Source organism: Rhinopithecus roxellana, chromosome 1 (genome assembly GCF_007565055.1).
Source record: "Rhinopithecus roxellana isolate Shanxi Qingling chromosome 1, ASM756505v1, whole genome shotgun sequence".
In the NCBI taxonomy this organism is placed as follows: Eukaryota; Metazoa; Chordata; class Mammalia; order Primates; family Cercopithecidae; genus Rhinopithecus; species Rhinopithecus roxellana.
This window is the reverse complement of record NC_044549.1, coordinates 128,738,519-128,762,250: the sequence shown is the minus strand read 5'-3', so window position 1 is coordinate 128,762,250 and position 23,732 is coordinate 128,738,519. Positions and strand designations below refer to the sequence as shown.

Here is a 23,732-nt window from a genome sequence, read left to right as displayed (position 1 = left end):
AGGTATTGGTCCATATCTTCAAAGAGTCAGTGTTATATAAGAGGTAAAGATATTGAAATAATTGCAATGCATGGTCATCAGTGGCAAGTGCCATAGGAAAAGAACTGACAAACTTATGAGAACTTAGAAAATAATACTGACGGAACTTATCCAGCCATGCATGTCCCTATCCTAGAGAACAGGATGCACAGAATAAACCTGGAAGCACAGAACTTGCAAACCAGAAAAGTCTCAGAGAGGACTTGGTCTTCTGATGCCCCCGAGGCTCGGGAAATTGAGTGATGAGCCCCAGCAAGCTAGCAGCAGAGTGAAACCAGAGGCCAGACCTCCTGACTCCTAGTCCAGTGCTCCTGCTTCTATATCTGTCACAGGGTCCAGAACTGGCATAGTGCTCCCTGACACTCCCTTCCAGTATTCCAAGTTCAGCAGGCAAAGACATGCAAAAATGTGCCACACTCTCAAGGTGATATCTGGGTTATACAAAAGTTCTTTAAAAGCACAGCCCAGGAACAGAGTAGTTGCTTAGTAAATGCATCATGGGAGACTAACTAGGGAGTGGCTAGGGGTCATGCCCAAACCAGATGACCAACCACTATGAGGCTTGCTGGCAATTCTCTGAGACCTGGAATAACATCCCAGGCACACTCATGGTTCAGGCCAAGGGAACTCTATTTTCCCCCAGCAGCTTTTATGCAGGAATTAGCTGGGCAATTTGCTCCTGCTGCAACATGCTTAAAGAGAGTGTGTTAATCCTTACACAGACCAAGAAGAGAGGAGAACTAGATGGAGAGCTTAGCAGGCATCAGGCACTTTCATTCTCAGGACAGCAGTGTGGGGAAGAACTGTTACTGTCGCTTTGGGGATAAAACAAATTTTGACAACATAAATAACTTGCTGAAGATCACAAAGCATGTGGCAGAGCTGGGCTTTGTGCTCAGGTGTCTGGGTCCAGGCTCACAGTGCCACCAAGCCACCTGCCTCTTTTGCTCTTTTGGGTTTTGTCCACTCTCTAGCTGTCTGCCACCACTCTGTTCTCCAGAGAATCACTTGGTGCTGATGGGCAAGCGCATGTTTATCACAGCCAGATGCAGCTCTGCCACTCTGTAAAGTTTTATTCCCATCCTACCTTTGCTAGCAATCTGCCCCTTCCCACAGCTAACTCGTTTCTCATTGAGACATTTTAGCAGCAGTAAGCCATCAAACTCTAGAGAAATTAAACCCTTCTTGTTTCCCTAACCCCCGTGCCATGACATTACACCTACTAGAAGTCAGCTGCACTGTGTGAGAGAACAAAATCAGAGTGGCAGAGCTCCCTTGGGACTCAGCAGTGCCTGGCGTACAAAAAGTGGGAGCCAGCCCCGTCAGAGGCGAGGGCGGCTACATGCTCATAGCAGCCAAGCGACTCCCTGCTTCTGAAAACTCCTGTGGCCTCCACACCCGCAGTGGCCCTGACCAAACTGTTCCTCTCCCACTCATCAGCCCCAGGGCAGACAAGCTGATTAGCAGCCCCCGCCAGGCTTTGTTCCTGTGTCATGAGCTGGGGGTGGGGGATGTGGGGCAGTGAGTTCTTTGCTGGTTCTGCTATCTTCTCTGCGTGGTTTCTCCTCAGGAATGTTCTTTGAAATGGTGCATTCTCAATCTCACCCCTGTTCTGGCTACCTTCCTCCTGCTTCATTCTCTCTGCAACTGGTGCATTTTATCCAAAGCCCCTCTTAGGTGTACCTTGAGGGCACAGGCTCTGTTGATTCATTTCCAGTGTCCAGCAGAGAAGGTGTTGATCAGTTTTGTTCAATGGATAACAATGTGAATAAGAAAGTGGCCAGTCTCTCTCTGAGTTAATCCTGCAGATCAGTCACTTTTCTGTGGTTAGTCTTTATAAAAGGACTCAGGAGCAGGGAAAACGGAATTGAGTTAAAAACATTCTGGGGAAAGGGGATGGAAGAGGGATAACAACAGGTACAAATTTTTAAGTGCTTGTAGAGTGTTAGCCACTTTGCAAAGATCCTCTCATTTAATTCACTCATCCACAAACTTTGAGGCTTTTTTTGTTATGTACAGTTTATAGATGAGGAGAGTGAGGCTCAAAGATATGAAATATCATCGAAGACCACTTGTTGATGGCAGAGGTAGAAGTCTAACCTAAGACCATATAATTCCAAGGTCATGGCTGTCAAACCTGACCCGGCCAGTAGGAAATAAGTCCTGGAGGGCAGGAACTGTGCTTCTATATTTTTATGCCTTCTACAGTGCCCAGTACAGCGCATAGAAGCCCAAGAAATGTTAGATTCACTGAATTTGAAAGTAGGGGGAGGTCTTGTATTCATTTATTCAGTCCACAAATATTTATTGAATGTCTGCTATGAGCCAGATACTTTTTCAGGCACTGAAGACACAGCAGTGAATAAAAACATGCTAGTGGGAGAGACAATCAATTAAGTAAATCATATAGTGTGACAGGTAGTGAGAAGTACTTAGGAGGAAAATAATGCAGAGCAGGGGGATAGGAAGTGTCGGGAAAGAGGGCTTCAAGTATTAGATGAAGAAGGTGATGATCACTGAGAAGGTGACTTGAGCATAGACTGGAAGGTGGTAAGGTAATGGATAATGTGATGTGCTGAGGAGGAACATTCTAAGAAACAGTAACAGCAAGAGCAATGGTGCTGAGGTTATGGTGACACCGGCTTGTTTGATAGCATCAAGAAGGCTAATATGCTGAAGATGGGGAGAGTAGCAAGAGATGAGGTCAGAGAGCTGGGGGAGGTGCAGATTGTAATGATCTTCATGTTTACTCTGAGTAGGGATGGGGGGAACCATGGCAGATTGTGGAATAGAGCAGCGACAAGCTCTGACATAAATTTTGACAGATTACTCAGGATGTGTGTGAAGAATAGACTGAAGCATCAAGAGCAGAAGCAGGGAGACCAGTTAGGAGACTCTTGCAATAATCTGGGCAAAGTATGGTGATGAGTCAGGTCAGGATGCTAGCAGTGCAAGTGGTGAGATGTGTCTGTATTTTGGATATATTTTGAAGGTAGATCTAACAGAATTTGCCAATGAATTGGATGTGGGATGTGAGAGAAGGACAAAAGTTGATGATGACTGCACAGTTTCAGGTTGAATAACTTGAAGGATAGAGTTGTCATTTACTGAAATGGGGAAGACTGCTGAATAAACAGGTTTTATAGGGGAAAATTAAGGACACATCATTTTAGTTCATGTTAAGTTTGAGAAGCCTATTTGATTTTTAAGTGTAAATGTCAAGTAGAGGGGTAAGAAGAAATCAGGAGGATGTAGCGTCTTAAAACCAAGTGAAGAAAATGGAGGATGACTTGACCGACCATGTTCAGTGATGTTGAGCAAAACTGCTATTGGATTTAGCTGTAGGGAGGCCCTTGGCTATCTTGACTAGTGGTTTGAGTGGAGGAGTGAAGGCTACAGATTGATGCAAGGCATTTCGAGAAAGTAGGAAGAACAGAATTTGGAGGCAATGAGTATAGACAAGTATTTTGTTCAGTTTTGCTATAAAACACAGGAGGGAAATGAGGTGGTACCTAGAGGAGGAAGTGGAGTCAGGAAAATGTTTTTTAATATAGAAGAAGTAACAGAATGTTTACATGGTGATGGGAAAAATAAAACATACAGAAGAAAGTTGATATGAAGGAGACGGAGGTAGAGATACAGAAAGAAAAGGAGGGAGGCAGAGGGAGGGAAAGGGAGTCTGGGGAAGACGTGTTGCTGAAGTAATGCCTGTCAGTAGGCCAAAAGAGGATGGGGTTGTGTGCATATGTTGGGGAGGTGGACTTAGACAGGAGCATGGAGAGTTCATCTCCGGTTACAGAAGAAAAGGTACACATAGGTGGGCATACGGGGTGAGGGAGCTTGTGAAAGATCTGTTCTGTTTGTTTCTCTTTTCTCAGTGAAGTAGAAAACTCAGTTATTAACTGAGGACGAGGAGAGGAGGGGTGAGAGATCTGAGCAGAGGAGAAGTAGTGGTAGTCTTCTAGGACAGTGGGACGAGTGTATGGGCTTGGGAAACATATGATGCCAGGTAGCACAAATGGTTCACTTGAAACTTAGGAGGAAACATGCTGAAGAGCAAGTTCTTCAAGGCAAGTGGAGTCTCCAAGAGGGAAACAAATTATGGAAAGGCTAAAACACAGGGGTTTTTAAAGGCTTAAAATGAAACTGTTCTTACCTCATGTGGGTCATATTGTTTGAGGCTCCCACCCTCATTAAATTCAGTCAAGACATCTTTTATCTTCTTGGAGGAATCTGAAGAGACACAATTCACATGTGAAACACTGGTAAACAGCTAATGGAAGCTGGGCCAAATAAATTCTCCCTGTGTAACCATGTTTATGTTGGAGCTGCCCCTCAGTCCCAGAAAATCTGGAGAAATATCACCCTCTTCTACCCTTTGACCTCTCACTTCTTCTTTTCCGTCTAATTTCCCCCTTGCATCTAAATTATCTTTCTGAAACACAAATCTGATCAGATCATATCCCTACTCAAAACCATTCAAGGGCTTTCTGTTTCCCCAGGATAAAGCTTACCATTCATAACTTGGAAGATAAGCCCTTAACTTGGAATACAAGCCTTTGGTGATTTTATCTGCCTATTCCTCATTTCCCTATTTACTCTATGTTTCAGACACATCAGGTTACATTTCCAGACATCCCTGACCATATTGTGCACTCTTTCATGGTGTTTCTTCTTTGTCTTGCAAATTTCACCCATTCTTCAATATCCAGCTCAAATGTCAACTCCTTTGTAAAGTCTTCCTTTACACCAGTCAGAGTTAAGCATTCCCTTCATTGGTTCCCACATGACTTGTACACAACTATGTAATAGTGCTTGTCATATAGTATTATAATTTTTATTAACTTGCCTATCTTACTCATCTCCTGCTTCAGCTTTACCTTGAGAGCTGTTAAGTGGCTGGTGACTCTTTGTCTATCATACTGTCTGACGTGTAACTAGGGCTCAGAAAAACAATATGTAGATGAGTATATAAACATCTGAGTGAAAATTTCAAAACATTAAAAATTCATTAAGTATGTAGGATGGGTGGGCATTAAACCCCACGAGGCTCTGTCCTTGGTGCTGAAAAACTGCTGTACACTGCAGCAAGATAGTTTCTTCTACTTCTGGAATCTTGACAACTCTGTCCCCCCCCTTTTTTTTTTTCACCTGATTTTTATTTTTTATCTTGATGGATACAACTGAGTTACTCATTTTGACACATAAAACATAACCTCAATTATGTCTCATAATTAGCATGGTTGGTTTTATGTTCCCATGGTATTTCTGACATATTTCTGACAGCCAGAAGATCTTCCTCTGAAAGTTGAGGCTTCCACCCCATGCCATGATTTTCCCTTAATGTTCCCTCTATGTTGCGTTTACATTGAAAAGGGATAAAGAAAGACTCAGGGAATCCGTGAAGCATGGTGGTTTGGAAAATGCTGCTTTCCATAGGAAATCATTCAGAAGCAACTGGAGACAAGACTGGCTGCTTCTTTTTGGAATTTTATAAAGGAATTGGGAACCCAGAAAAGAGACTCAATAATTGTTATTAAAAACATATTATAAATTCATCTTGTGTAGCTATCAGCACTCTAGACATCAAAGCAAACCAGGGTTTCTATGACCTGGGCTCTCCCTCTCTCCCAATATCGTGGGTAATTAAGAGCTTTCCAAGCTCTGTTATTGTTGCTATTGAAACATCTGAGCCAAAGGATGATGTTATTAAAACCTCACACAGTGTTTTTTGTTGCCCAGGCTCTGTGTACAGAGGGTTAAGGTCTCTTAAGCCTAGGTAAAGTAGACATATTCATAGGCTGGGCTGTTCTCCATGGCTTTGCTGAGTTGGATTCAATCAAGCAGAAGTTCTAATCATTTCAGGATTGAGACATATTGAAATACAACAGAAAAATGCTTCTGTTGCCTAAAAATGGAAATTTCTTTCTGAAATTCAAAACAGATGTTGAAAATCTAATAGCTCAGTAAGAGCCAGGCAGCAGATGCTGTCAATTTGGGCTGCTTCCATTCAATTCAGAAAACACTATGGAGGGTAAGATGCGGCAAGATACTGTTAATGGACTAATGGGAAAGATGATCTAAATAACTGTGGTACTAATAGCTGTCCCTCACTGGAGACCTTCACCTGCATAGTCTCATAAACTCTCCTCTACTAATCCATGCAAGTATTTTCTTCAGTTTACAGATGAAGAAGTTGAAATTCAGAAAAATTAATTCAACTTGCTTAAGAGCCAGAGTTGTAACTCAGGTCTAGTCTGGCTCAAAGTATATGGTCTTTTCCCTTGAGCATTATTCACTATAGCTTCCTAAACATTTGTTAACATAAGGAAAGGTGTAATTAAGGGTGACACAATGATATGAAGTTCCATGAAACACCAAGTGGGGAAGAAGGAAAATTAAGATGAAAGTGGGATGGGGTGGGAATTGAGGCTGCCCTATAAAGGCTTTATCACTTGAGCTGAGGAGTAAGAATTGGATAAGGTTTATAAAGGCAGATATGAAGTGGAAAGGGTATTCTCGGAAGAGCCCAAGGGAGCAATAGTGCAGAGATGGGCACCACAGAACGTTTAGGGCAAGTTAGAACCAGAGAGTCGTTTGTGGCTGGATTTGTGGGGTGGTCTTGAATGTAGAGTTAAGAACATTGATTTGAAATGGTTAAAGATTTTTTTGAGTGGTGAAATCATATAACCAGCTCTCTGTTTTCTAAAGACCACTCTGGAAACAGGATAAAAGAGAAGTTAGAATGAGACCAGAGCTCAGTTAACATTACACATATATTCAAGTTATTCCACAAGCAGCTTAATTATTTAGGAAAACAAATCCTACATATTAGAATTTATTTTAATGGGAGTTTTTTTAACTCAGCTAAAATGTCTAAATTAAAAAAAATAAAAATTTGAGAACATGGGTACCCCTGTTGTGACTTCTGGAAGAATAGTGTAGAGTTAGCATTTTGATTGAGAACCAATGGAGTAATTTCAATTGAATGTGTGATATTTTGATGTTCTCATCTCATTTTGGATATTACACCATTCATTGTAGCAGAATTCCTTTGATTCTAAAGTGCTGCTGCTCTATTTTCAAAATCCTGCTTTATATTTAAATATGTGATATATATACACACACATAAATTCATCATATGTTCACATAAAATAAACAGAGGTTTTAAAAAGAAAAAAATAGAAAAGACATTTATTTTAAGATATCTGATTAATAGCTTGAAATTAAATAAATAAAAAAAAAGCACAACAACAAGCCAAGAGATTTCTAACTAGCTTTCCATGAGGTGGATTACTCGTCACACATTTACTTCAATTTGCTTTGTGGGCTTTCGTAGGCTTATAGCATCAATACTCTTTAAAAAAGGGAATCAACCTAATTCTCAAATTTGGGACACATTACTTTCTCCTTGGATGTCCTCATACACTTTATAACAGTTTTCTTCTTAATAGATTTCTATGTTGGGTTTCTTTTTCCATGAGGAGTAAGTAGGTATTATGCATGACTAATCTACTTTAGTGACAGCTGCTTTATTCTGTTTCATCTTAAGACAGAAAAGAACAATGAGGAAATAGCATTCCTTGGTCTTATTTTAGGTGTCATCTGTGGGTTCAATAGCATAACTTCACAGAAAATTCCTTTGTCAAAGCCTTTACCATAATACCAGCACTAGATTCAGAGGACACCATGTTCCATTTCTGACTGTACAAAATAGGGCCATTTCTGCAGCTCTTTGTAACAATTACCATTTTGTGGAGTGCTTGTGACATGCTAGATGCTGTCCTAGTCACCTTACATATTTTATTTAAATCCCCACAACTACCCTCTAATGTAATAATTACCCTTATTGTAGAGAAGAAATTGAGGCTTATGGAATTTAAGTGATTCTTTCAAGGAGACTCAGCTCGTAAGTCACACTTTTTAAATATTTCTAAATAATGGGCCATGGTTATGAGATTCACTGGATACTCGAACACTGGCAAGTTAGAAGCCAGGACTCTTCCTCTATGAAAGTGGCTCTCAAGGCTGCCTGCATGTTGAAATCACCTGGAGAGCCCTATACACACTATAACCCAAGTCTTACCCCAGGTGAATTAAGTCAGCATCTCTTGAGGAACCCAGGACACAGTAAAATTTAAAAGCTTCCTGGAATTCAGATGTACAGTCAAGGTTGAGGACTGCCATTCTAGGACATGATTTTATTGTTGTAAATGAGGACTGTCTTAAAAAGCCCCTGAACTTGAACACTTACTGCCAAGGGAATAAAAAGCTTATAACTGCTAAATTTAATATTGCTGTGCTTGGCAGACATTATCTGTTGTTTAAGTGGACAACACCAAAGAACTCTGCCCAACAGGTCAACTTGTTCAGCTGCTTGGCAAGGTAGAAGTATGTTTTGCATTAACCCAGACTGTCAGGACTATCTAAATGCAGTTCTATACTAAATCGGGCGTTCAGAAAGTTTTTCTCTTTGATCAAGGTTACCAGTGCCCTAAGAAGTTTTCAGTCCAAAATTGTCTTGTATACTTTATGTGCCAAGAACTCTGGGACCTAAACCAAGCACTGTTCCTAGTGTTTGAGCAAATTCAAAGCCTTTTAAAGGGAAACATTTGGCCCCACACACAGACACCTTTGTTGCCTTGTTGGTGTGGGACAGGGATGCGTTCCATCTGAACAAGCAGACAAATCAGAGACTTCAGTGTTTACAGCAGAATATTAGTTGTGCTGCCAGGACTAGACCCCAAAGTTTATAGTCTGTTGTCTAGTTAAGAACACAGAGTATTTGAGCATTAGATCATTAAACTGTTAAACTTTGAAAAAACTATAAATCAACATTTTCAAAAGTGAATCTGAAAATCCATATATGAGAGTGGAATTCTAAGGTACGTGATAACTCTCCATTCCTCAAAGTTCTCCATGAGCTTCTCAAACTGTAATGTGCGTATGAGTCACATTGGGATCTGGTGAAAATGCAGATTCTGTAGGACTGGACCAGAGCCTGAGATTCTACATTCTGAATAAGATCCTAAGTGACACCCATTTTGCAGGTTCATGGACCTCACTTGATATGCTCTAAGCAATGTGCCTGTGGATCTGGAGCTGACTGCTGAGGCTTGCCCGTCGCAACCCAGAAAAGACCACGATGCCGAGGACAAAGGAACATATTCCATGGAGTAGAAAGACCCATAAGTGGTGGGCAGGGGGAGTCACTGAGACGAGTGGAAGGGAAAGTTGGCACATGAGCAAAAAAATAAAATCTAGATTTTCCTTCTTCCAGTGAAGGCTGGGATGTATGAATACATTTTCTAATTACTCTAGGAAGTTATACAGTGAGATGCACAACAACAAGAGCAGAGTTTTGTAAGGGTCCTGAAAAATGTCAAAACAGAAGGGCCAGGGCCAGGAGCACTGGATCAAAAGGCCCACCTCTTCAGCCAGCTGGAGGCAGGCCTCAGAGCAGCACGTGGGAAGCACAGGGGAGAAGCCCAGCTTCATAAGCACGGATATACTTGCTACGCACATGTTCTCCCACCTAAACGTTGTTTCTTGTTCACTGTTCATCCCCAACATGCAACCCATTGCCTGGCAAAAAAAATAGATATTCAGGAAAGATCTATTGAATAAATGAAGGCTAGCAAAGGAATTGAGCTGGTCACACTTGTCCCACGTGTCTTATATTCCCAGGGGCATAGAAAGAAAAGGTAGACTAGTGGTTCTCAACCTTGGCTGCTTACTGAAATCACCTGGGGGGCTTTAAAAAATACTGATGCCCAGGCCCCATGTCTACAAACTGTGATTAAATGATCTGGAAGGTGTGGGCAGAACACTGGAAGTATTCAAAGCCTTCCATGTGACTTGAACATGAGCCAAGGCTGAGGACCACTGACCTGTGGAAGTGATGGCTCTGCCACAGATGTCACATATGACATAATAAGAAAAGACTTTATGTGGAGGCAGAGGGAATTGGGGTCAATTACAAGAAAATGCTTTTTAAGACAACTTTTTTGTCATCATAAATGATCTGAATGACTGGTATGGCTTATTTGTGTAAGTAAAATTTGTATTGCTAGAACATTTTATCATCTTTTCTCCAAATAATTTGGCCTCATCGGTCATATTTCAAGTGAAGGTAGAGGAGTGGATCAGACAACTTGGGCCATCTTGCAACTGAAAGTGTGGTCCCTGGACCAGCAGCATCAGCATCGCCTGGAAGCTTGCTAGAAAAGCAGAATCTCAGCAGTACCCCAGACCTACTGATTCACAATCTGCATTTCAACAGCTCTCCAGGAGATTCGTGTGTACATTAAGCGTTGAGAGCTATTGTTCTATAGAAATTCCTCCCTGTCCATAGATTCTGTGACTCCTGGTGGGCAGAGTACTCCTCATCATTAAAGGAAAAAAAGGTCTGTCATGCGGAAACACATGTTGGTGAGAAATAGTTATGGCTATATCCTTCCAAGATAGAAGCAATGAGATATGACTCTTCATGGGCCCGGGACTTCATGAGCATTTGATCAAGCCTCACTCTACTGGCCAGCATAAATAGCGAGGTTTTAGTGACATTTACTTAGAGCCTTCTATTGTTCTACAAATCAGCCCTAAATATGTTCTCTGACTCTAACAGTTTTGTATTTTGAACTGTACCTACATCTTAAAGTCAGAAACTTTGCCATAATCTGATTGGAATGAAATATATTTCCTAATAGCATAATTTATGGATTGATTCTCTTTAATTACATCTTAACATTTTGCTTTAATGTAATTTAATTGACACATACATATCTGCATGCACACACACACGCACACATACACATACACATACACACACTAATGTATGTTTGAAGATTGAGCTCCAGTGGGTACTTTTCGTTTAATTTGTTGTTGCTGAATTGAAGCAAACGAATTTGTACTAGAATTGAGAGATTTTTGGTTCTAATTTTTATTTTACCATCGATCTTCTGTATGACCTTGGGCAAGTCACTGAGCTCTTCTGGACTTAGTAGTCTCATTTTAAAAATGTGCAATGCTTGGCATTGATGACGGTTAAGATTTTTCTCAACTTTAAAAATTCTGGCCGAGTGCGTGGCTTACGCCTGAAGTCCCAGCACTTTGGGAGGTCAAGGCGGGTGGATCACCTGAGGTCAGGAGGTCGAGACCAGCCTGGCCAACATGGTGAAACCTCGTCTCTACTAAAAATACAAAAATTAGCTTGGCGTGGTGTTGGGTGCCTATAATCCCAGCTACTTGGGAGTCTGAGGCAGGAGAAATGCTTGAACCTGGGAGGCAGAGGTTGCGGTGAGCCGAGATCACGCCACTGCACTCTAGGCTTGGTGACAGAGTGAGACTCTGTCTCAAAAAAAAAAAAAAAAAAAAAAAAAGTTCTACGCAGTCCAAGTAGCTGCTGGCTAATGTAGGAAATGTTTGGTTTAATTTCTTAGAGAATTAAAAATTTAATGGATGCTTCATCAGTTGTTTTTCCTTTTTTCTCTTTCTGAATAAATGAATAGTTTCTGTCCTTGATGCATCATGGAACTTTTAAGGAATTAACAAAAAATTGAAAAAAAAAAAAAAATGCCCACCCCCTACTGGCCACCTAGCAATTCTTGTTAGGAAGAGGGTCAGTAGGGGGTATCCCCACATGCACACATCCTCTGTGGTAGAAATCTATTTAAATATAAAAACCAAGTATTGGAAGAGCTAATGAAGGTCGTTTAATCAACCAGATGACTAAAGCTCTTATCTCCCCTATAGTGTCTCAACTAACTCCCTGTCCAGACAGTTCCAGGGAAAGGAAACCCAATCACTTTTAAGTCAATTCGATTCCAGTTTGGGCAGGTTTGACCACTAGTAATTAATGTATTCCACACTTTAAAGACTTCCTATAACTTCCTCCCATTAGTCCTAGGGCTACCTCTTGAAGCCATTCAAAATTAACTTCATACCTCTTCCCACAACAGAACTGAGCTATTTAGTACAACGAGCTCTTCTTCACCTTTCCCTTCCCTTCTCCAACAAATATGCACAGTATCTTCATTTCTTCATAATGTGGCTGTGAGGCCTCTCACCAACTCTCAAACAAGTTCCAGGTTGTCCATGTCCATTGTAAACCACAGCGACCATAAAAATATTCAGTCCTCTAGAGAGGTCTGATGGTCTATCAGGGTAGGCTAGAATGTGGATATCAGTTTGCCTTACTAGGCACTATGAGTCTATGAATACAGCCTAAGATTGCAATGACTGGTTTGGTTAGATGAAATAGTACAAATGTAGTAAAAAAAAAAAAAATCTCTGCAACCGCTAAAAGCTATGCTTCTGAAGAGTACAGAATGATATGGGAATGACTCATGATTGATCTTGTGTGCTAGCCAGTTTCCAAAGATGGCTGCCATGAATTCTTTCCGTCCCTATGTGAGTCCCTCCTCCCTGAGATGTGGAGTCTATTCCTCTATTTCACTGAATGTGAGCCAGGCCTGTGACTGCACTGACCAATGGAATGTGGAGGGACTTCCGTTCTAGGATCTCTGATCCCAGGTGCTAAAAAGATCCAACAGCAGCTTCTTTTGTGCTCTTGGAGCCCTGAGTTGCCATGTTAGATTTCCAGGTTACCCTGCTGAAAAGAAAGGCCATATGGAGAGGCCCTGGAAGACAAGAAAGTGCTGGAGAAGGAGGTTCCATGAAGGAACACTGAGGTCCCACCATGTGAGTGAACGAGCCATACTGGATGGCCTAAGTCCTCACTTGTTTGAGATCTCCCACCTGAAGGTCCAAATACAGTGGAGCAGAGATGAGTCATGCCCACCATGTCTGCCCAGGTTCCTGACCCACAGAATCATGGGAAACCAAAATGGTGATTGTTTCAGCACACAAGTTTTGAAGTTGTTTTGATGCTGCAATAGGTAACTGAAACATATTGTTAAGGGGAAGAAAACAGCATACAAAATAGTACAGCATGCATATTCTCAAGTTTGTTTTACATATGTATATTGTATATGTGTGTGTATGTATGTATATGTGCATGTATATTTTAATACCTATGTTTATACTTACATTTATACATAAACATGCTAGTGCTGGTTATCACTGGAAAATAGAATCATGGGTGGCTTTAAATTTCATTGTTTTATAATATAAATTTCTTAATATCACATTAGCTCTTTTGGTAAGTACTTTACATCGTAGACTGACAACAAACTTACAGTCAGCTATAAGTGTGTGTGTCTATGTGTCTGTATATGTATGTATGTATACATACAAAGTAAATATACATGCTTCCAAGAGCAGTTTTAAGATGCCCCACCCCGACCCTATAGAAGGTCACCAGAGAAGGTGCCAACCTTACACTATATAAATGGAAAATACCAAGAGCCTCTCCTACCTGGTAACCCCACTGGAGAAAGTTCTCAATTCTCAGGCTGTAAGCTTCATTATTCTGTTATTGTAAAGCTCCTGTTTATGTGGTTATGGAAGAGTGGTTGCTATGGCAATGCAATCCGACTGAACACCAGAATGTGTCTAAAATTGGTGGGAATGACTTTTTCAGGGTTTTCTCTGAGGATTAATCATTTTGTAAGAATTGTATCTTTTTTTTTTTTCCTCTCCTGTTTGAACAACAGTAGCAGAGTGCCTCATCTAGTCCCCCGACATGGACAACACAAGCAAGTGTCAGAGAAGGACAAAGGTAAATGTTTAAAGAAAAGGCCCAACCTCAAAAGAGCCCTCTCCTACTGAATACTCCGGTTCCTTTTCATCCCTCTGCCTGCTCAGCAGCTTTGCTGCATCTGGAGCACCTTCCATGCTGCACTCTTTTCCACCTACTTGCCTTTCTGGTTCTTCTCTCTGTGTCTTCTGCTGACCCCTGAGAGAGACATACTGTAAGCCTCGTTCTCTAGCCTCTTCTTTTCTTTCCTGATGTTCCTGCTGTATGAGTGCCTTCATTCATTTTCTTTCTCTCCTTGCCTTCTCCACATGTAATTCCCAAGTCACAACTATGGACTGACCCCTCATTTCCACTCAAATCCCATCACACACCCTCCTGGGGCCTGCAGGACATATTGCTTAGAAAGCAGGATTCCCCAGGATGAGGTCCTACTTTCCTTTCTAGTTCTTCCCCCAACACTACTGATACCACCACCAACACATGCTCTGGGATCCCAGCCTGGGAGCTCCTTGCAGTTCTTGGAAGCTCCTATGATGTCCTCCTCCCTGCCCTGCCCTGCCCAAGCCACGTCCTCTGCCCAGAACGCCCTTCTCCCTCCCTCCCCCACAGTTCCTGGAGTCTGGAAACAATGCGTGCATCAGGAAGCCTCCCACTAGGCTGAGCTGGGCCTTCTCCTTCCATGCTGCCCACTTCTGAGCACCGGCTATACTACAACACCCTTGCTTGAGTCCTGTTTGTCTTCCTCTGTGAGGCAGTGATCTCTTTGAGGGCAGGAACTGTGTCTCATTTATTGCTGGATCCCTGGAGCCTGGCACATAGGAAGGCATAGTGGATGTGTTATCACCATCTCAAAATCAATGTTCCCAAACATTCCCCATCAGCCTTGCATCCTGATGTCATTTTCTACAGATTCAGTCTGCCAGGTATGTTTGATGACTTTCTTTTGTTCTATATGTGTTGATGGTATTTCCACCACAGTTTCCCACGAATTAGCGTTTGTTCATGGCCACTCTCACCATCTTAGCCTAGCTCTTTGGCTCAGACTAGGTTTCCTCCAAAGGATCCTGCCCAATTCCCTGGCCTGGAAACTGCCTGATCCAAGCCACCCTGCATACAGTCTCCAGATTCCTGGCTCTAAATTTTGCCCACACTTTGACATGCAAGGCCCAAGGCCTCCTGCTATTCCCATGCCTCCTTATGTCCTCCTCATTCTCTGCGCCTTCTCACCATCCAGCCCAGAAGCTCTCCTTAACCATCCCTGCACACCACAGGAATGCATAGTGGGTGTGTTATCGCCATCTCAAAATCAACATTCCTAAACATTCCTTTTGCTTCCATCGTTCCCCTTCCATCTACTGCTCACATTTTAAACCTCTTTCCTCCATGGAGTTTATCCAGCTAAATCCTCTATTATCGGTTCAACTGTGCCCCAAACCTCATATTTATGTGTTAAAGTTCTATCCCTCAATAACTCAGGATGTAACCTTATTTGGGTGGTTGCAGATGTAATTAGTTAAGATAAAGTCACGACTGAATAGGGGGGTCCAGGCCAATAAGGTTGTGTGCCTAGGAAAGGGGGATCTTTGGACACAGAGATATGCACACAGGGGGAATGTCATTTGAGGGCATTCAGGGAGAATACGGCCATCCACAAGCCAAAAACACAGCCCTGGGATGGATCCCTTCTCCACAACTCTCAGAAGGAACCAGCGCCACTGACTCCTTGATTGTGGACTTCTAGCTCCCAGAACTTTGAGACTATAAGGCTTTGAAACAATAAACCCAGGCCGGGCGCGGTGGCTCACCCCTGTAATCCCAGCACTTTAGGAGGCCGAGGCGGGCGGATCACGAGGTCAGGAGATCGAGACCATCCTGGCTATGGCTAACACGGTGAAACCCCGTCTCTACTAAAAACACAAAACAAAAAATGAGCCGGGCGAGATGGCGGGCAGCCTGTAGTCCAGCTACTCGGGAGGCTGAGGCAGGAGAATGGCGTGAACCCAGGAGGCGGAGCTTGCAGTAAGCCAAGATCGTGCCATTGCACTCTAGCCTGGGTGACAGAGCGAGACTCCGTCTCAAAAAAAAAAAAAAAAAAAAAAAAAAAAGAAACAATAAACCCATGCTGGATTGAACCAAATAGCAAAGTATAATACAACCCCTATACCAGTTTCCCTTGTTTTTTGATTCCCTTCTCGTTTCCGTGCTTAGTTTAGCCAGCTCTACCAGAGCTGTTTGCCTGCAGCCTTAAAGCTGTTCTCTGTGTCATGAGCACATTTCTGATTCCCTAAAAAGATTCTGATTCCTCAAGGGTAGGCCTCCCCTTTGTGCTTCTTCTTTTTCTTCCTTCCTGGAAAGGCCTTCCCTTCCCAGAACAAAGTCAAGAAAGAAACACACATCAGCATTCAGCATCTTACTGCAAGAAGGCCTTGGTTCCAAATGCAGGAATATATTGCAGTAAACAATTGAGTAACGTAGGCATGCAGCATGCAGCCCTTCAAAATTATGCTCTAAAGAGGCTTTAATGATGTGAGAAAATACATACGGTACATTAGGTGGGAAATGCAGGCTTAACGAAGGGTGTATACAGGTGTGAGCTCAACGGTGCAAGGCAATATGCACAGCAGGGAAGTGCCCTAAGATGTTTGTAGTGTTGTCAGTGATTTTTAACTTACTCTATTTTTTTCTGTGTATATTCCAGATTTCTATGGTGAGCACGTAGCATTTACTGAGCCTAAAGATAATTGTGTTTTTATGTTACATACACTAATTCTGTGTTTATAAGAAAATATAAGCCATCAGGCCTGACATCGTTCTTTGTGGCTTTGCAATGATAATATTACTGGGCTTTCCAGAAATGATGTCTCCAGCCAAGAAGAAATCCTGTCCCAGGTCTGTCCATGCATTTACTCACATTCTGAATATTTCTGCAGCTGGTCAAATTCTTCTGGAGTGAGAGAGACCCACCGTTCTTCACCCATTTTTAAACTTGGCGTGAGTGGCTAAAGGGCAGGGATGGAGTTTTGTTCGCTAGGCTGAAGTGGAGGCCCAGCCAAGGGCTTGGCTCATTGCAGATTTGCGATGTAAGTCTTTCAGGAGACTTCTGGGAGCACTCAAGTGTATACAGCAGCAGCAGGCACCTCTCAGAAGATGAGACAAGATCTCTGCTATTCCTTAGGCAACATCCTCCTGTCTGTATTCAAGGTAAATTCAGAAATCCTGGCTCTTCCTAGGTAGAAGCAGAAATGAGAGTAAATGAGAGTATTTAAAAAAAAAGGCCCGAATTTTCTTTGCTGAAAGATCTACAGGGAACAATGGTTCAATGGTTCTCAAGGATGGTTCTCCCCTTAGAGAGGTCTGAAGAGGGGATAATGACAGTTGTCTGGCTGGGGGTGAGTGTTGAGGGGTAAGCTGTGGCCTGTATGAATAAGTGGGCCATACTACTCAGCTCTGGGAAATGTTGAATGTGTCACATGAGAGGTGGTATTAGGGCTGCCTAAGGGCATCCTCAGGGCATAAAAATGCCTTAGGCTCTTGGGTGCCTCATGAGTAATTACAGGAACAGGAGCCTATGCAGCCATTCTCTCCTCCACTGATTTCCAAATTCCACCATGATAGGCTCTGGTGAGCCATTTTGGAATACCTCCAAGACTGGCTAACATCTAGTGACTGAAGCAATTCTCTGTCCTCTTAGGGTCATAAAAAAGGGAGTTAGAGGGATGGGCTGTTGGCCTCAATGAGGCAGGGAAATGGGGATGGATTCAAAAAAACACTGAGTATCATTTCCTTTGAGCCTCTCGTACTGTGGGTCATTAAATCAGTTTTGTGGTTGTGAAATTGATATAATGAGTCACAACAAGCATGCAAACACATGAAACGGAATAGGATAGAATGAGATGGAGTTGAAAATACTACAGTGCATCTACCATAGTAAGGGGACATATTATGTCATGGACTTTTCCTTCAGCTACACACCCATGGTTATACTGATCATATTGTGAAGTATCTTTCTTATTCTCAGTTGAGGTTACAAACATGGTTGGGAAGCCACCAACCTAAAAAGGTGAGAAATAAAGACCAATTGAAACACAGGCTCTAATGCTGCCAAAGAACAAGCCCAGTTTTAATAAAACAGGATCCATCCTGTGGCCAACCGCAAGGCAAGTCTGGGGTGCCTGGAGCATATGAGCAGTGCTGGATGAGATGACCAAGTTGGGAGGCATATATGGACCATTCTCTGGGGAAGTGTGTAGACCGGTTGTTTTGGACCTGGAGAGTGAACTAGAACTGAGGGAAGATGCTGGAGAGAGAGAGAGAGATTCTAGCTTTATAAAGAAGACCTTCCATTAACCAGAATGCATGGCAAGGAAATGAGATACCCACATTCCTGGGGACATTAAGTTCTAGTTTCTCTCCTTGAAAGTCCAACTCTTTCCTTAATCCAGCCAGCTCGACTCTGCTCCTTGGCGCTTGCTGCTGTCAAGGTCATCAGTGACCTAGTTGCCAAATCCAACAGGCACCTTTCAGTCCTTCCTCACCTTGTTTCTCTCTCTGCAGTCTTTGCCATGGCAGAAAACTTCCACCTTGAAACTCTCTTATCTTTCTGGGTGTTTCTTCTCAGTCTCCTTCAGCCTCTTCTTTTGTCATCTTTAAATATTGAAATGTTTCCACAGCAAAGACATAGAATCAGCCTAAAGGTCTATCAGTGGAAGACTAGATAAAGGAAATGTACATACACACCATGGAATACTACACAGCCATGAAAAAGAACGAGATCCTGTTCCTTGCAGCAGCATGGATGGAGCTGGAGGACACTATCCTAAGTGAACGAATGCAGGAACAGAAATCCAGATACAGTACATCCTTACTTATAAGTGGGAGCTGAACATTGAGAACACAGGGATACAAAGAAAGGAACAATAGGTCCTGGGGCCTACTTGAAGGTGGAGGATGGGAGGAGGGAAAGAACTGAAAAACTACCTACTGGATACTATGCTTATTACCTGAGTGACAAAATAATCTGTTCACCAAACCCCCGTGACATGCGATTTACCTATATAACAAACCTGCACACATACCCTATGAACCTAAAATAAAAGTTAAAGAAAAAATTGGTTCTTCCAAAGTCCGGTCCTCAGCCCTCTTCTCACTCTACATCCTTTCCCTGATAGATCTCATCCACCTCCAAGCTTTAATGACCCCCCGCATGCTGCGGCAGCCTTGAGCTCCCTCCTTGGTCTGAATCTGAATATTCAGATATTCAGATGCCTTAATCCAGATCTGAATATCCAACCATCTACTGTGACTCACTTCTGTGTCCCAAACCACCCCGATCTGCACCTTCCAGTGTCCCCAGCCGCTCGGGTTATGCCCAAGAGAAACCAGTGCCCAGGTCAGAGGCAGAAGGCTCAGCTAAGCTCCTCCCCTTTTCTCTCCTGCCAAACCCAGGCACTAACCCCAGAGTTTGACTGTCTACTGTGTGCTCCCTTTTGTCTATCACACCATCTCTGGCATTAACTCAGACCTTCCTTATCTCTTGCCTGGCCTTTGACAGCAGCCACCTGCTGCTCTCCCTGCCTTGCGCTTTGTTCTCCCCTTGCTCTGCTCTCTAAATTGCCAACCAGATCACATCTCTTTCGGTAATAAAATTCTTCAGTAGTTTCTACTGCCTGTAGAATAAGATGTAATCTTCTTTTCATGAAACACAAAGCTCTTTATGATCTGGCTTCTGATGATCAATTTAGTATGAAAGTGAGGAGTATCCTTTAGAAACCTTTGCCATCATGCCAGGGAATCTAGCATTGCCACCACTGTCACCGCTGCTGCTGCTGCTATCAATGAATGGACATGTACTTTACACTGTGCTATATGCTTTATATACATTGTCTAATTTAGTCCTCTTAATAACATGTAAATTCAATATTGCTGTCTCTGTTTTGCAGATGAGAAAAAAAATGAGGCTAGGTGTTTAGTAAACATGGTGAGGAGAAAGAAGGAGCCACCAGTGCTTCTGTTTGAGAATGCCTCCTACTGGGCGCGGCGGTGGCTTATGCCTGTAATCCCAGCACTTTGGGAGGCTGAGGTGGGCGGATCAAGAGGTCAGGAGATGGAGACCATCCTGGTCAACATGGTGAAACCCTGTCTCTACTAAAAATACAAAAATTAGCTGGGTGTGGTCAGGCGCGGTGGCTCATGCCTGTAATCCCAGCACTTTGGGAGGCCGAGGTGGGCAGATCACAAGGTCAGGAGATCGAGACCATCCTGGCTAACACAGTGAAACCCCATCTCTACTAAAAATACAAAAAAAAAAAAAAAAAAAAAAAAAAAAAAAAAAAAAAGCCAGGCGTGGTGGCAGGCGCCTGTAGTCCCAGCTGCTGGGGAGGCTGAGGCCGAGGAATGGCGTGAACCCGGGAGGCAGAGCTTGCAGTGAACCGAGATCGTGCTACTGCATTCCAGCCTGGGCGACAGAGCGAGACTCCGTCTCAAAATAAACAAATAAATAAAAGAAAAAAAAGGAAAAGGAAAAAAAGAAATGATTAAACCATTCACACTTAATGTGGTATGTTTGACTTGGCTTCTGTCATCCTGGCCTACATAGTGAAATCCCATTCCTACTAAAAATACAAAAATTAGCTGGGCATGGTGGCACATGCCTGTAATCCCAGCTACTCGGAAGGCTGAGGGAGGAGAATCACTTGAACCAGAGAGTCGGAAGTTGCAGTGAGCCAAGATTGCACCACTGCACTCCAGTCTGGCAACAGAGTGAAAGTCTGTCAAAAAAAAAAAAAAAATGCCTCCATGGACTGGACATTCTGCACACCTTCAGAAGCACAGAGGGGGATCTAAGAGGACGCAGAGGCACACTGCATGACAGAACACACTGAACTAAAACCAGAAGGCACAGAATTTGAATCTGGGCTCTGCCCTCTTCTGAGCTATTACACCCTAGACATATTTTTCATCTCTTGAACTTTGGTTTCTTCATCTAAAACATGAAGATATTAATTAAAAGGCTTACTGGGTTGGTGTTAGGATGAAGTGGGTTAATATATGCAAAAACCATAAAAACAAGATCCCCACCTGGTACAATGCCTGCACATAGTAAATACTCAATAAATCATTGTTATCATCATCCAATTACAAATACAACATGTAGCAATATGGCTTAAACGATCAGCTGAATAAAAGAAACAAACAAAATAACCCCATTAAAAAGTGGGCAAAGGGCACAAACAGACTCTTCTCAAAAGAAGACAATACAAGTGGCCAACAAACATGAACAAATGCTCAACGTTGCTAATCATCAGAGAAGTGCAAATCAAAACCATGACTATTATTAAAAAGACAAGCAATAACAGATGCTGGTGAGGCTTTGGAGGAAAGGGAATGCCTACACATTGCTGCTGGGAATGTAAATTAGTTCAGTCACTGTGGAAAGCAGGTTGATTTCTCAGATAACTTAAAACAGACCTCCCATGCAATGCAGCAATCCCATTAGTGGGTATACATCCAAACAAAAATAAGTAGTTCCACAAAAAAGACACATGCACTCATGTGTTCATCATAGCACTATTCACAGTAGCAAAGACACGGAATCAACCTGGGTGCTCATCAGTGATGGACTGGATAAAGAAAATGTAGTACACATATACTATACAATACTTCACAGCCTTAAAAAAAGAATGCAATCGTGTCTTTTGCAGCAACATGGATGCAGCTTGAGGCCATTATCCCACACGAATTAACACAGGAATAGAAAATACCAAATACCAAATAGAAAATACCAGATATTGATTTTCTAATTCCATCATCAAATAGAAAATAAGTGAAAACCAAATACCACATGTTCTTACTTATAAGTGGGAACTAAACATTGGGTACATATGGACATAAATATGGAAATAATAGACACTGGGGATTACTAGAGGGGCGAGCGGGAAAGGAGCAAAGGTTGAAAAACTGAAAAATTGGATACTATGCTCACTACCTAGGTGATTAGATCATTCATACCCCAAACATCAACATCATGCAATGTACTCAGGTAACAAACCTGCCCCTGCACCCGCTGAATAATAGTTGAAATTTTAAAAAATCAGCTGACAGTAGTCGAGTAGAAAGTTTCTAGTGTTGTGTCACAGTTTTCAGAACTTGATCTGATACTGCTCCAGGTTGTTGTAATTTTGTAATTACTCATCAAACTCTTATCCACTAGTTTTAGCATCCACTAATGATTCTTGCCTGGATTAATTATTACAATGATATTGATTTTCTAATTCCATCATTCCCTCTGTATTTGTTAGTTAGGAGTTTATTGTAAGTAAGAGCTTTCCCTTCTTGTTATTTATATCAATTTATATGTATACTATAAAGATAAATTATAAATATATAAAGAATATATATGTGTGTATAAAAACAGCATTTATATATGATACATATTTATTTTCATGGATTCTTATTTTATTCTGTGGATTACAAATCTGTTGCTACCTCAAATTGTTCCAGATTTGATCAGCGGAAACTCAGTCAAGGTGGTGATTTGTTCTTTAGATATATCTCAATCATTTTTTGAGCACATCCTTATTTTCTAGCTCTACAAAATGTTTCAGCCTCATCTTGAACTTCCTCAACTCAAGTGCTAAAATGAGTCATTTCTCTAAGGAGTTCCTTTAGTGAAGAATGACATTTGAAGCCAAGGCTTGGATACCAGGTATGCTCATTGCTGCTGAGGTGTCATTGCTTCTAGGCCCTATCAAGGACAGAGCTAGAAAATAGATGCGTGTACTGGGCATGGTGGCTCACGCCTGTGGTCCCAGCACTTTTGGAGGCCTGAGGCAGAAGGATCACTTGAGCCCAGGAGTTTGAGACCAGCCTGGCCTACATGGTGAAACTCTGTCTCTATTAAAAATACAAAAATTAGCTGGGTGTGGTGGTGCATGCCTGTAGTCCCAGCTACTCAGGAGGCAGGAGAATCGCTCAAACCTGGGAGGCGGGGGTTGGATGTGGCAGTGAGCCGAGATCGTGCCACTGTACTACAGCGTGGGTGACAGAGTGAGACACTGTCTTAAAAAAATATATATATATGTACACAGATATATACACACATGCACCCCTCATCTCTCTCTCTCTCTCTCTGTTAAATACCTTGAGTTCATACTTACACCTCCACCTTCAGTCCAACATTACAAAGTCAATTGTACGCTTCCCTTCCTTCCATATTTTTTAACTTTATTCTCTAACAAGCTTTGTTTCCATCATCTACAACATACTTATTTGCTTAATACACAGAAAGTAGTTCCAAAATTGCTAGTCCACACCTCTGTGAAAAACAAAATAGACTTCAAGATTTGTTTACAGTACTATTGTTTTCCGGCAACAGCATACCCTCAAAATACTACTCTCAAAAGTTATGTAGGTTAGTTCTTTCTCACTCCCATCAGTTTCTGTTTGTATTTCATTTTAGGGTGTTTTCTTCATATCCACTGATTCTTTTTCAGTACGGTTCCAAAGTCAAAACTGCATAGAAAGATATATTCAGCCAGGCATTGGTGGCTCACCCCTGTAATCCCAGCACTTTGGGAGGCTGAGCCAGGCAGATTGCTTGAGCCCAGGAGTTCTAGACCAGCTTGAGCAATATGGCAAAACCCCATCTGTACAAAAAATACAAACAAACAAAAAATTTCGCCAGGCATGGTGGTGCACAGCTGTGATCCCAGATACCCAGGAGGCTGAGGTGGGAGGATCACCTGAGCCTGAGGGATCAAGGTTGTGGTGAACTATAATTGCACCACTGCACTCCAGCCTGAGCAGCAGAATGGGATCCTTTCTTAAAACAAAAACAAAAACGAAAACAAAAACACATACTGAAAGAAGCATCCCTCATTCCTCTTACTCTGTTTCCAGCTCCTCTTTTCTATTTGATTCCCACTCAACCTTATAGTATCTAGTTTATACTTCCTGTGTTTATTTTTGCACATGTGAGAAGATATATGAATATCTTATTTCCCCTTTTCCTCCTTCTCCTCCTCCTCCTCCTCCT

At 42.2% G+C, this 23,732-nt stretch overlaps 1 protein-coding gene across 4 annotated transcripts in view; it reads right to left on the bottom strand.

Annotated features, from left to right (window-relative positions):
* Positions 1-23,732, bottom strand: part of DGKG (diacylglycerol kinase gamma) — a 220,282-nt gene that overhangs the window by 156,718 nt on the left and 39,832 nt on the right. For all 4 annotated transcript variants that reach the window (XM_010376604.2, XM_010376605.2, XM_010376606.2 and 1 more), the window contains exons 2-3: positions 16,611-16,925; positions 4,196-4,272 (exon numbers count right to left, since the gene is read on the bottom strand). In XM_010376604.2, coding sequence (XP_010374906.1) covers positions 4,196-4,272; positions 16,611-16,677 — 144 coding nt within the window. In that variant the 5' untranslated portion in view covers positions 16,678-16,925. The remainder of the gene's footprint in view (positions 1-4,195; positions 4,273-16,610; positions 16,926-23,732) is intronic.